This window comes from Syngnathoides biaculeatus, chromosome 4, assembly GCF_019802595.1.
Source record: "Syngnathoides biaculeatus isolate LvHL_M chromosome 4, ASM1980259v1, whole genome shotgun sequence".
In the NCBI taxonomy this organism is placed as follows: Eukaryota; Metazoa; Chordata; class Actinopteri; order Syngnathiformes; family Syngnathidae; genus Syngnathoides; species Syngnathoides biaculeatus.
In genome coordinates this window covers 25,858,698-25,871,942 of record NC_084643.1, presented here as the reverse complement: position 1 = coordinate 25,871,942, position 13,245 = coordinate 25,858,698, and the positions used below count along the sequence as shown (strand labels likewise).

At 40.8% G+C, this 13,245-nt stretch overlaps 1 protein-coding gene across 2 annotated transcripts; it reads left to right on the top strand.

The window, feature by feature from the left end:
• The first annotated feature begins 199 nt into the window (after nucleotides 1-199).
• mfsd10 (major facilitator superfamily domain containing 10) lies at nucleotides 200-12,022 on the top strand. Of its 2 annotated transcripts, XM_061818478.1 has the most exons (13): nucleotides 200-339; nucleotides 2,470-2,630; nucleotides 3,298-3,394; nucleotides 6,083-6,186; nucleotides 6,290-6,448; nucleotides 6,526-6,717; nucleotides 7,278-7,380; nucleotides 9,603-9,714; nucleotides 9,794-9,902; nucleotides 10,232-10,322; nucleotides 11,321-11,368; nucleotides 11,451-11,540; nucleotides 11,622-12,021. In XM_061818478.1, exons 2-13 carry the CDS (start codon nucleotides 2,478-2,480, stop codon nucleotides 11,705-11,707), a joined length of 1,344 nt encoding a protein of 447 aa, XP_061674462.1. In that variant the 5' UTR covers nucleotides 200-339; nucleotides 2,470-2,477; the 3' UTR covers nucleotides 11,708-12,021. The 2 variants fall into 2 exon arrangements, with proteins under 2 accessions (XP_061674462.1, XP_061674463.1); XM_061818479.1 differs by lacking the exons at nucleotides 200-339; nucleotides 2,470-2,630; nucleotides 3,298-3,394 and adding an exon at nucleotides 5,395-5,477 and having other exon boundaries at nucleotides 11,622-12,022.
• The last annotated feature ends 1,223 nt before the right edge of the window (nucleotides 12,023-13,245 follow it).

Below are 13,245 nucleotides of genomic sequence, written 5' to 3'. Positions count from 1 at the left end.
AAATCTTAACTTATTCCGAACATCGCTTTTCGATGGGATGTTTATGAAGTGTTAAATTGAAAATGTTACTTTTTGCGAGCCTCCCAATGCAAAAGTAGCACGCGCGTTACGATGGAGTCGACGCAGAACTCTACGGTAGGATCCTCAAAATTCCTTGGTTTCGTGAATGGCGCATTTCAAGAGTGTGCACACTGTTGGAGTGTCGCCCGAAAGTAAAACCGACGGCGCTTCCTGGTGCGGAGTTTCCTCATCATAAAAGACAGGGGGACACGGGGAAACTCCAAAAGTTAAGCTCGGGTCGGGCCACGGAAGCGGTTGTCGTCATTTTACGTCGATAGTGTGAGTATTAAGAGACTCTCATGGTTGTTTTTGTTAATGTCTTTTTGCGTGGTCCGAGTACTGTCCCCGAGATGGGGGATGATGCTGAATGACGTCGGAAAACAAATCTTTGAATATAGTTCAGCTCGCTTCATAATCAACTCCAACCTTTTATGAACATTTGCGATTTTTTGTTTCCTGGTACAGCAGAAATTGTTCCGGATCAAACGCCTTGCTTCTACTTTTTTAAGTCATTTCAAGTTGTTCAGACAGGGCAGTCATATTTTTGCGATAATAACATCTTAACAATGGAGGAATATTCTGAAAAATTTGTGTTTCTTAATAGAAGTAACGCCTGTGTATCTTCTTGTATGACTCACACAGAGCTGTTAAGAACACGTCGCCAAATTTGAATTTACATTTGAATTAATGGTGGTCAAACCTAAACAAATCTACCGTGTTAAACCATTTTGTTCACGAGCTTCGTGGTCAAGCTTCATTTTTGTCAAGTTTGAACATTAAATGAGGTGCATCTGTCGCATTTTTACTCATAGAGGTAGTTAACATTTTTACACCTGTAAAAGAGTCGTTGTTGAAAAACAATGCCTGTGCATTTATAAATAAAGGTTTTTGGAATAGTAATATATGAGTCACAAACCATTGCTTGGTTGTTTTAATAGCGGTATTTATTTTGTGTTGTGAGCCTGGCGACCAGTTCAGGGTGTACTGCGACTTTTGCCTGAAGGTAGCTCAGATAGGCTTCAGCACATCCTCGACCCCACTGAGGATAAGATGAATGAATGAATGAATGAATACATGAATGATGTGAACTAAAAAATTGAGTATGAGGCAGTTTATTGAATGGGAAAAACAATAAACACATAACTACAAAATGAGAATACTCACAAAGAGGGTTAGGGCTATTAACGCAAACCCTAATCCTTTCACACTGCGCTTGCTCAGTGTGACAGGTCCTGGCCTCAAAGCGCAACATCAACGGCCACGGGTCTGTGGCCGTTGATGTTGCGCTTTCGTGACTTCACCTGAAAGGAAGTTGAGAGGCTTTCTTCACTCAGTGGACCTCAACTCAGCAACATGTATTTTTTGTTGTTGGAAAATATAGCCCTTAACCTTGTTAGAAAGAGGTGACGTGAGAGTAAAAAAAAAAAAAAAAAAAAAAAAGGTGGGGGGGCATGGGAACATACCATACTAATTTCACGGCAGCATTTCAGAGTTTAAACTCATTGGTGTGGTTTGTGTTTCCAGGAAGAGCGCCTTGAGGTGTATTTCTGGCTGAGCAAGGAGTTATGAAAGAGTTTGAAAGACTCCTGCAGAGATGTCTCAGTATATTATTTTTCTATTGGCCCAAAGTTCGGTATAGTGGGACACAGCATTTAATTATGCCTTTGCGTATTTCCCCCGTGCCATGTACAATACAAATCTAATAAAATAGCGCTCAGAAATAACCAGTAACCAACCAATAATGTGTTCCCCTCCCATTGGAGGAGCTTTTAGACACCGTGTCAGCATTCCAGAGTAGAACACTTTTCTCTCTGATGACATGATGATCAGTGTCAGATGCCCTCTGCAATAACGCGATGCACAGTGTTATGTCAATGTGTGCTGACGCCCCCTTAGCACATACACAATGAATGGGAAAGTTGACGGCATTAAACGCCTTGCAAAGTTTCACGAAATGACCTTGGTAACCAACTCCAGATCCTGATTTGACTCACTTGGGCTCATCCATTAAATGCACACATCCAACATGCAGGTGCTGCAGTACATCAGTAATTACACTTTCTAGAACCAGTTTATCACTATCAATAATTTTTTTATGCTTTCATACAATATATTCAGATCATACATACAAAAAGAATTTTGTTTTTGGGTGGATGTTGCAATCAGATTAAGATCATATCAATGGGGAAAATAATTTGATATTTGAGTAAATTACTTTTGAAATCTGGTCACACGAATTAAACTTGTAAGACAAGGTAGCACTGATTTTTTTTTTGTTTTAACAAAACTTATTCTTAATTTTACTGGTAACTGCTTATCTTCACTTCACGTTAAATTCAGGATAAGCAGTATGGAAAATGAATGAACGAATGTTTGAAAATCCTGAAATAAATCTGTGTACAAATCCAGCGTGAAGAATGTCAGAGAAAAGCAAAACGTCCAAGGACGTGTCCCCGTCCTCATCAAGGGTGATCTGCGTGGTCTTCGTCCTTCTGCTGCTGGACCTGCTCGGGTTCACCCTCATCTTACCTCTGCTGCCCTCCATCCTGGACCACTACGCAAACGCAGAGGTGGGTCCTTGTTTCTTGTATGCTGAACCCCCATTTAACGTGGGGGAATGCTCTCCAGACCCACATCTGTTGTTTTGACAGACTGCGTGAAAAACATACTTCCCAAATGCTGTGGAACAAAGCAAATGTATACTATTCGAACACATCTGAACTTACTAAACCAGACCACACATATTAAAACACACTTTTTTCCAGCATTAGTGCCAGTTCGCATTCTCGCCGGCAATAAACATTATATAATGTGTCATAGACAGGCTAACTGAAATTTGCGTGGATGTTTTGGTTGCTATAAACTTTCAAGCAACTGCTTAGGCACATGGAATAGCCACATACTATACAAACTGCACACACCAAAATAAACAGCACGCCAAATTGCCCTGTGAGAACATAACTACGATTGGAGCTTATCGTAGTAGGGTAGTTCAGACCTAGTACAATGTGGTACTGCGCTCAAGGTGTGCAAATTTCAAATCAGTCTTGTGTAGTGTAAAAACCCCACTAAAAATCAGTAATAAAGCAGAGCCGTGACTGATGAATGTGTCACCGGAACGCATGACGACACAAATTCGATATGCAGTACAAAAGATTACTTTGTTGTCTAGTTTTTCTACATTTGATTGGCTTCCATGCATTGCATGTGTGTGTCTCGTGATGATTTGTGCGACAGGATGCCACCTATCAATCGCTCCAGAGCGCCTTGGATGTCTTCAGAGAGCTGCTTGGCATTCCCATGGAAAAGAAGTACAACTGCGTCCTATTCGGAGGTATTGCGACAAAAAACTCATGCAGTGCAGTGAACACAATACAGTATTTGAACACCCTGCTATATTGCAAGTTCTCCCACTTAGAAATCATGGAGGGATCTGACATTTTCGTCATAGGTGCATGTCCACTGTGAGAGAGATAATCTAAAAAGAAAAATCCAAAAATCACATTGTATGATTTTTTTTTTTAACGATTTATTTGTGTGACACAGCTGCAAATAAGTATTTGAACACCTGTCTCTCACCTAGAATTCTGACCCTCAAAGACCTGTTAGTTCACCTTTAAAAGTCCACCTCCACTCCAGGTATTATCCTGAATCAGATGCATCTGTCTGAGGTCGTAAGCTGCATAAAGACACCTGTCCACCCTATACAACCAGTAAGACTCAAACTTGGAACGTGGCTAAGACCAAAGAGCTGTCCAAAGACACCAGAGACAAAATTGTACAACTCCACACAGCTGCAAAGGGCTACGGAGAAATTGCCAAGCAGCTTGGTGAAAAAAGGTCCACTGTTGGAGGAATCATTAGAAAATGAAAGAAGCTAAACATGACGGTCAATCTCAATCAGAGTGGAGCCCCATGCAAGATATGACCTAGTGGGGTCTCAATGATCCTTAGAAAGGTGAGGAATCAGCCCAGGACTACACAACAGGACTTGGTCAATGACCTGAAAAGAGCTGGGACCACTGTTTTCAAGGTGACTGTTGGTAATACACTAAGACGTCATGGTTTGAAATCATGCATGGCACGGAAGGTTCCCCTGTTTAAACCAGCACATGTCAAGGCCCGTCTTAGGTTTGCCAATGACCATTTGGATGATACAGAGGAGTCATGGGAGAAAGATTTGTGGTCAGATGAGACCAAAATTGAACTTTTTGGCCATAATTCCATGAAGCGTGTTTGGAGGAAGACGAATGATGAGTTCCATCCCAAGAACACCATCCCTACTGTGAAGCATGGGGGTGCTAGCATCATGCTTTGGGTGTGTTTTTCTGCACATGAGACAGAACGACTGAACTTTATTAAGGAGAGGATGACCGCGGCCATGTTTTGTGAGATTTTGGGGAACAACCTCTTTGCCTCAGTCAGAGCATTGAAGATGGGTCGTGGCTTGGTCTTTCAACATGACGATGACCCGAAGCAGACAGCCCGGAAAACTAAGGATGGGCCCTGTAAGAAGCATATCAAGGTTCTGGCTTGGCCTAGCCAGTCACCAGACCTAAACCCAATAGAAAATCTCTGGAGGAAACAGAAAGTCTGTGTTTCTCAGCGACAGCCCAGAAACCTGGCTGATCTAAGAAGATGTGTGTGGAGGAGTGGGCCAAAATCCCTCCTGCAGTGTGTGCAAACCTGGTGAACAACTACAGGAAACGTTTGACCTCTGAAATTGCAAGGAAAGGCTACTGGACCAAATATTAACATTGGTTTTCGCAGGTGTTCAAATACTTATTTGCAGCTGTATCACACAAATAAATCTTTAAAAAATCATGCATTGTGATTTCTGGATTTTTCTTTTTAGATGGACTCTCTCACAGTGGACATGCACCTATGATGAAAATTTGAGACCCTTCCATGATTTCTAAGTGGGAGAACTTGCAAAATAGCAGGGTGTTCAAATACTTATTTTTATACTTCTATATATATATATATATATATATATATCCTTTTATATTTTTATACTTCGATAGAATTAATCAATTTTATAAAATGATTGAAAAGTCACTCAAACAACAAAGCAAATCAAAAAATAAAAATCCCAAGATATTATGAACAAATAATAAAGTAAATAAAAATGGATAAATACTTTAAATAGCATCACATTCTTACCTCGTTTGTATATCTGTTTGTTTTTCACAGTTTTCTTTTCTTATTTGGAATTTTAATGACCAAGCTAAACTATTAAATTATTTTGCAATAAAAAATATATAGAAATATATTTTTCAAGCTAAAACTAAGTTGTATGGAATGGTGGACGACTGGTGATAACATCTGCTTCTCTCTTCTAAGGACAGGGGGTTCCGTACATGTTCTCCCTGTGCCTGTGAGGGTTTTTTTCTTTACTCTTTGCAAAAACATGCATGGTAGGTTAATTGAATTGTGTAATTGCCCTTAGGTGTGAATGGTAATTTATGTATGCTTATGTATGCGATATGCTGGTGACCAGTTCAGGGTGTACCCTGCCTCTTGTTCAAAGATAGATGGGATAGGCTCTAGCATGCCCGTGACCCCATTGAGGGTATGCTGTATGGAAAATGGACGACTAGAAACTAAATGGTATATTTCATGCTAATATCTTCTTATCGTTTTCTATGAAGTTTGTGCTTCACAAAAAAAAGTGAAAAAAATAAAAAATAGTCAAGCACAACATTGAGAGCTTCACGATCTTATATGTTGCATCCATCTGTTATCTGATCCGCTCATCCTCACGAGTATCGCGAAAGCACTGGAACCTATCCCAGCTATCTTCGGGCAGGAGGTGGGGTACACCCTGAACTGGTTGCCAGTCAATCGCAGGGTTTATAACAAATGTTTATGACAAATGTTTTCAATGTTTAAATACATTTATTAAGCATTGTATATTCCTTTATAGAGTTTGAAATCGAGTCTAGTAGAGAAGTTTTCTTGCTTGTGTAATAAGATCATCAACATCAGTATAATGGGTTCATTTCCTCATCGTGCTTTTCAGGTTTGATCGGCTCAGTTTTTTCCTTGCTGCAGTTCTTGTCATCTCCAATCACTGGCGCTCTGTCGGATTGCTATGGCAGGCGACCTTTACTCCTACTTACTACAGTGAGTACTTGTGTCCATCACAGTATTAATGAGGTGATATATTGATTATATATTGGTGTTTAATTGAAGTTGGTCATTGATGAAGGACTGCTTATTGCAACAGGTGGGGATCACGTCTTCCTATGTGGTCTGGGCTTTGTCCCAGAGCTTTGCCATGTTTCTTTTGTTCCGGGTAATTGCGGGCATGTGCAAGGGCAACGTCAGCCTCTGCACTGCCATCGTGGCTGACTTGGCTGACCCCAAAGCTCGGAACCGTGGGATGGTAAAAAAAACACATGCACACAAATATTTACACCGAGTCAAGTTTCTTACATCTGTACCTTTTCTTGTGTTCTCCAGGCCATGATTGGTTTGGCCTTCTCGGTGGGCTTCACCGTAGGACCTCTGATAGGGGCATACTTGGGCGTGACTTCCAAAACCGCCGGACACGTCTTTTTCCAGACGCCAGCGTTGCTGGCATTGGCCTTCAGTGTCGCTGACCTTATTTTTATTTGGCTCATGCTGCCCGAAACGCTTACAGAGCATGCCAAGGTCTGCTGAGGAAATGCAACCACTCAACCACACTAGTTTAATGAATGAACAAAAGTATTCAGACACACCTCATAATCGTTTCCTAGTCCATTTTCATAACCTGTTTAACAACACCTGTGTGAATCATGAATACCGAAATGGCTTTTGATTTCTTGTGTGTTTTGATGTAATCTATCTCAATATTTATGCTCCTTGGTTTATGATGTAGTTCTAATGATGTCATCTGAATTTATACAAGCGAGTGTGAAATTTTTGTAGACAGTAATATAAACAACTGTGGAACTAGTACAGAGACTTGTAGAACACCACCAGTATCTCTATACCGGGAGTCCTCAGTTTATGACCGAGTTCCATTCCTATGGCGGCAATGTAAGACAAATTTGGATTTAAGGTTTAAAGTGCCGTCGTCCATGTCTAACCAACATTAACATAGTAGTAAAATAGTAATAACAATAGTTATACGTACGACGGAATCGTCATAAAAAGAAGACTCAATGTATTTTATAGCAAATGTTTTTGTTAAAATCCGCTTCATGTTTTTCATTATGCTTCTATTCCAGGGTTCCAATTCTGGGTTTGGGCACTTTCGAGACCTGCTCAGCCCTTTGGCATTGTTCAGCTTTTCTGCTGTCACAAGAACCAAAGATCCACCCTCAGAAACAAGTGAGCACGATCATATGCACTCTAGGTGTGAGTTTTCTCTTCTTTCTTCTAGCAATGACAATAAAACTCATCTTTTTACTGTCTTTATGAGGGTTGGCTTTTTTTTTCTTCACAGCTAGTAGCTACTAGCTACTCGCCTCCCTGTAACTGTCTAGCTCCACTCCCATACTTAGCATTGGCCCTGCAGTAGAGGGCTCTTCCCAGAAACAGCACAACCCCTTAAAACAACCGAAGTTCTTCAAGGCATGATACATTTGGAATAATTGTGCTTTCATTCTGAATACTTGGGGTATTTTGACAAAAACACGTCACAGATATCGCTGTAACAAACTCTTCTTCTTTTCCATTTCGGCTTGTCCCGTTAGGGGTCGCCACAGCGTGTCATCTTTTTCCATCTAAGCCTATCTCGTGCATCCTCTTCTCTAACACCCACTGTCCTCATGTCCTCCCTCACAACATCCATCAACCTTTTCTTTGGTCTTCCTCTCGCCCTTTTGCCTGGCAGCTCCATCCTCAGCACCCTACCAGCAATATACTCACTCTCTCGGCTCTGAACATGTCCAAACCATCGAAGTCTGCTCTCTCTAACCTTGTCTCCAAAACATCCAACATTGGCTGTCCCTCTAATGGGCTCGTTTCTAATCCTATCCAACCTGTTCACTCCAAGCGAGAACCTCGGCATCTTCATTTCTGCTACCTCCAGTTCTGCTTCCTATTGTTTCTTCAGTGCCACCGTCTCTAATCTGTACATCATGGCCGGCCTCACCACTGTTTTATACACTTTGCCCTTCATCCGAGCAGAGACTCTTCTGTCACATAGAACACCAGACACCTTCCGCCAACTGTTCCATCCCGCTTGGACCCGTTTCTTCACTTCCTTACCACACTCACCATTGCTCTGTATTGATGACCCCGAGTATTTGAAGTCATTCACCCTCGCTATCTCTTCTCCCCGGAGCTTCACTCTTCCTCCTCCGCCCCTCTCATTCACACACACCTATATTTTGTTTTACTTTGTCTAATCTTCACTCCTCTCCTTTCCAGTGTGTGCTTCCATCGTTCTAATTCTTCCTTCACCTGCTGCCTGCTTTCACTGCATATCACAATATCATCTGCAAACATCATGGTCCAAGGGGATTCCAGTCTAACCTCATCTGTCAGCCTATCCATTACTACCGCAAACAGGAAGGGGCTCAGAGTGGATCCCTGATGCAGTCCCACCTCCACCTTAAATTCTTCTGACACACCTACAACACATCTCACCGCTGTTCTGCTGCCCTCATACATGTCCTGTACTATTCTAACATATTTTTCCGCCACACCAGACTTGCGCATGCAGTACCACAGTTCCTCTCTTGGTACTCTGTCATAGGCTTTCTCTAGGTCTACAAAGACACAATGTAGCTCCTCTGACCTTCTCTATACTTTTCCACAAGCATCCTCAAGGCAAATAATGCATCTGTGGTATTCTTTCTAGGCAGGAAACCATACTGTTGCTTGCAGATACTTACTTCTGTCCTGAGTCTAGCCTACACTACTCTTTCCCATAAATTCATTGTGTGATAATATAACAAACTGGTGTTGAAAAAAGTAACATTATGTTTTCCTTTGAAACATACGCTAAATATGATTCATTATGGGATACATTAGCAGCAATTTTAATTCAATACAGCAATATACCATAAGCAGTATTGCATTCTGGGATGGATTTGCGAATCAAGTGCGGAGATTGGCATATAAATACTGTAGGATACCATATTTATTTCATGGACACATCCATGCTGGGAGTCGGTAAAAAAAATTGTGCTCTAAAATTCTGGCAGGAGGCAAGATGGCGACACATCAGGTCAGTCAACAAAAACAGATCATGATTAAACAAGTGAACTTTAAAATAACATACAAATGTTGCCAATCCTGCTGCTGGTATTTTACTGTAAAGAAAGAAAATGTATAATAGAGTTTAACTCATTGAAATCAAATATTACAGTAACACTGTAAGGTTGAAAACCATAGTAGTGCTTAAAAATAACAGCTACGTGGCAACAGCATTTTACTGCAAAGAAAGAAAACAGTAGCACAGCAGTAAAAAAAAAAAAAAGACAATAACACTGCTGTTAGTATTCTAGTTTTTTTGTTACAGAATTCTTACGCAAGACACCTGTGCACCGTTTGAAATGGTAAAAAAACATGATCCATGCATCTCTTCAAAATTGTCTTCACAGGAATGCAGAGGCTCAAAGTGTTGGGCTGTGTTTATTTCTGCTACCTCTTCCTGTTCTCTGGCCTGGAGTTCACGCTGAGTTTCCTCACGCACCAACGCTTCCACTTCACTAGGTGTCCGCAGTATTGCACAGATGCTTGCACAAGCAATGCAATCTTTTTCCAACAACTGACTTTCTTTATATTTCATCAGCATGCAGCAGGGTAAGATGTTCTTCTTCATCGGCGTGACCATGGCGTCCATCCAGGGAGGATATGCACGCCGAATCAAATCAGGACAACATGTCAAAGCTGTCCGCATGGTAAATGGAGCTTTATTCAGGATGTCTTTAAAATGGCTTTTATTGTAGTACAAAGGGTTCTTTATTTACAATGAACACCATTACAAAGCTTCAAATGCAGCCCAATGATGTAGTTAAGGTTGAGAGAACAGAGCTGGCCATATCCGGCCCCCAAACCACAGTTTGCCCACTACTGAGCTAGCGTAAAGTTTCCTCTATTTTCCTGATATGCTCAAATTAGAGGATTTTTTTTTTTGTGGTAGCGAGCACTTCTTCTATTAGATAGAGCCTTTCTTCTGGTCAGGAATAGTAAATTGTTGATGCGTTTCTGTTGTGTTGCTGCTTTTTAGGCCATCGCCGCCCTGATCCCAGCATTTATTCTCATTGGACTTTCTTGGAACATCACCATGCTTTACGTGGGCTTGGCGCTCTATTCCTTTGGTGAGTTATACAAACAATTTTACCCCCAATATAGGACTTTTCCCATTCAATTTGAAGTACTGTATATTGTTACATGGATTGTTACAGGGGAAAACATGTGGTTCCACAGCCTCATGCTGTAGTGTGGTGCACCCATTTTGATTCACAATAAACCCCCAATACATTCTAGACTCAACCACAATAGCTGGAAAAAATAGAAATTATATTATATTATATTATATTACCATTTTGCTGTTTTTTTATTTTGGAAAAAGCTTAGTTTTAGTTTTCACTTGTTATTCATTTTTGTATCCATTTTACTTTTTAAATCCTGGTTACTTGTTAGGTAATTACTTACCAGTAAAAAAAAAAAAAAAGACTCAACAAAAGATTTCCATCCATCCATTTTCTCCGCGACTTATCCTCACAAGGGTCGCGATAGTGCTGGTGCCTATCCCATCTGTCAAGGGGCAGGAGGTGGGGTACACCCTGAACTGGTTGCCAGCCAATCGCAGGGCACATCGAGATAAACAGACGCACTCACAATCACACCTAGGGGCAATTTAGAGTGTCCAATTAATGTTGGATGTTTTTGGGATGTGGGAGGAAATTTTTCATTCGAACAGAAACGGTGTACACAGACTCTACTCACAGGTCCATGTTCTTTATCCTCTGCAAAAAAATAAAAAGACTAAAATAACTCCATTTTACAGTTGTGTAACTGTCCATATATCTGTATTATACTGTGCCCTGGTGGCCAATGCCCCCATTCCAGAAGGAGCAAAATGTGGAATATTTGACAGATAAATATTGTTTATGTTCATTTTAACTGGGAAAGATTATTTGAGATAAATGTTTTGCGTTACAAATGTGGTCACAGAACAACTTCAACTCATAAGTCATCTCACCGGTGTACATATTTTAAGATAAAAGACTGCATCTAGTTTAATATGCTTCTATTTCAGGTTACTGACCTAGCGCAGATTAATGCAACATTTGTGTTGTTCTTTCCATTTTAGCGGCAGCAGTTGTGGTCCCATCCCTCACAACGCTTGTCTCTGAACATGGTGAGTGGTTTTTGTTTTTTTTTTTTTTTCGGGAAGATTGGGGACAAAACTAGATTATCACAATTTCACTCCTTCCCCCAAGGCACAGCTAGTCAGAAAGGCACAGTGATGGGCATCTTGCGAAGTCAAGGCGCCCTGGCCAGAGCTCTGGGGCCTGTAGTTTCTTCCTCTGGTAACTACAAGCTGGTACTAGACACACTTGTGTAATGGCCATTTTATGATAACATTTTCTTGTAATTATATTTTCTTTCAGTTTACTGGCTAGCCGGAGCACTAATCTGCTACCTTGTCACGTCGATCTCCTTTGTGGTACCTCTGATTCTGCTGAGCACAGCCTGATGACAGCCCATACTACTCATTTTGGTTCATTTTGACACTATGGATGTCTTTGTGTTTACTCATTTGTGAGGGAGTTCACACAAGATGCGAGAACAAGTCCAGCAATAGGAGAAGAGAGTGTGTGTGTGTGTGTGTGTGTGCGTGCGTTAAGGTTTTATACTGTAATATTTTTGTCACTTTAAAGAACAAGCATACTGTTTAGTTGCCTTTAAAGTCTATTTTCTTATTAAAATGAGAGAGCATTTGTCTGCTTAAAGAAATGTATACTTTTTACTGTAAAATGTATCTCATGTAACTATACTGTATTTAAATCTAAATGTGAATTTTACATGACTTTTTTTTTTTAATTTCCTAAATTTTCAAACGTATAATCTATGGAGAAATCTCACACTAATAGCTATCTGTGTCCTGCCCCAAGTGGAGGAGTTCAAGTATCTTGGGGTTTTGTTCATGAGTGAGAGAAGAACAGAGCGGGAGAACGGCAACCGGATCTGTTCATCGTCTGCAGTGATGTGAACTTTATATCGCACCGTTGTGGTAAAAAAGGAGCTAAATCGAAAGCCAAAGCTCTCAATTTACCGGTCGATCTATGTTCCTACCCTCAAATATGGTCACGAGTTGTGGATCATGTCCGAAAGAACAACATCCCTGATACCATAGGCCGAAATGAGTTTTCTCGTCCTGGCGAGGGGGGTGGGGGTTTGGGGGGGGCGTCTCAAAGCAGAGTCGCTGCCACTTTCCATTGAGAGGAGCAAGATGAGGTGGCTGGGGCGTCTGATTTGGATGCCTCCTGGACACCTCCCTGGTGAGGCCTTCCAGACACATCTAACTGGAAGGAGATCCAGGAGCTGACCCGGGACATGCTGGAGAGACTTTGTATTTAGGAATGCCTCAGGATGCCACGGAAGAGCTGGATGAAGTGGCTGAGGAAAGGGAAGTCTGGGCGTCTCTTCTAAAGCTACTGCTCCCTCGTCTCAATCTTGGAAAAGCAGTAGAAAATGGATGGATGGAAGGATGGGAAAAATCATGCAAATGTAATGAAATTTCTCAAGCCTGGGGATTTTTGTTAAATTTAAATTTCCAACTTCAACGCATTCAATATAACCCACTGAATAACGTTAACATTCAACTACCTTTTGGTTCATTTGTGGGAACTTTTGTCCAATGAAAACTTTTTTTTTTTTTTGTAATTGCTTGTTGGATCATACAATTTGGGTTAAATGTGTTTATATACTCAAGATGTGAACATTTTATTTTTTAATGTTTTCTAACAGCAACAATCTTTTTTTTTTTAAACAACAGGCACAATATTATGTAATATTCTAAGGTAATGCAAGAGATTTAATGACTCCACTCCATCCATTGTCTGTACTGCTTATTCCCACGAGGGTGGCAGGTGTACTGGTGCTCGCCTGAGCTGACTTGGAGGCTTTAAGGATTTAAAAGTAAAAATGACAAAAACGGATTTTAGTAAAACACTTAAAACAGTAAGAAAGGTAACAACCACAAACTGAAAGATGGGAGTATACTAAATAAGT

What these genes read in the sequence shown, in the direction of transcription:
- mfsd10 (XM_061818478.1), top strand. Translation starts at nt 2,478, where the DNA reads ATGTCAGAGAAAAGCAAAACGTCCAAGGACGTGTCCCCGTCCTCATCA. An exon ending in CAACTGCGTCCTATTCGGAG is followed by an intron (nt 3,395 to 6,082) that starts GTATTGCGACAA and finishes CGTGCTTTTCAG; the next exon opens with GTTTGATCGGCTCAGTTTTT. An exon ending in AAGCTCGGAACCGTGGGATG is followed by an intron (nt 6,449 to 6,525) that starts GTAAAAAAAACA and finishes TGTGTTCTCCAG; the next exon opens with GCCATGATTGGTTTGGCCTT.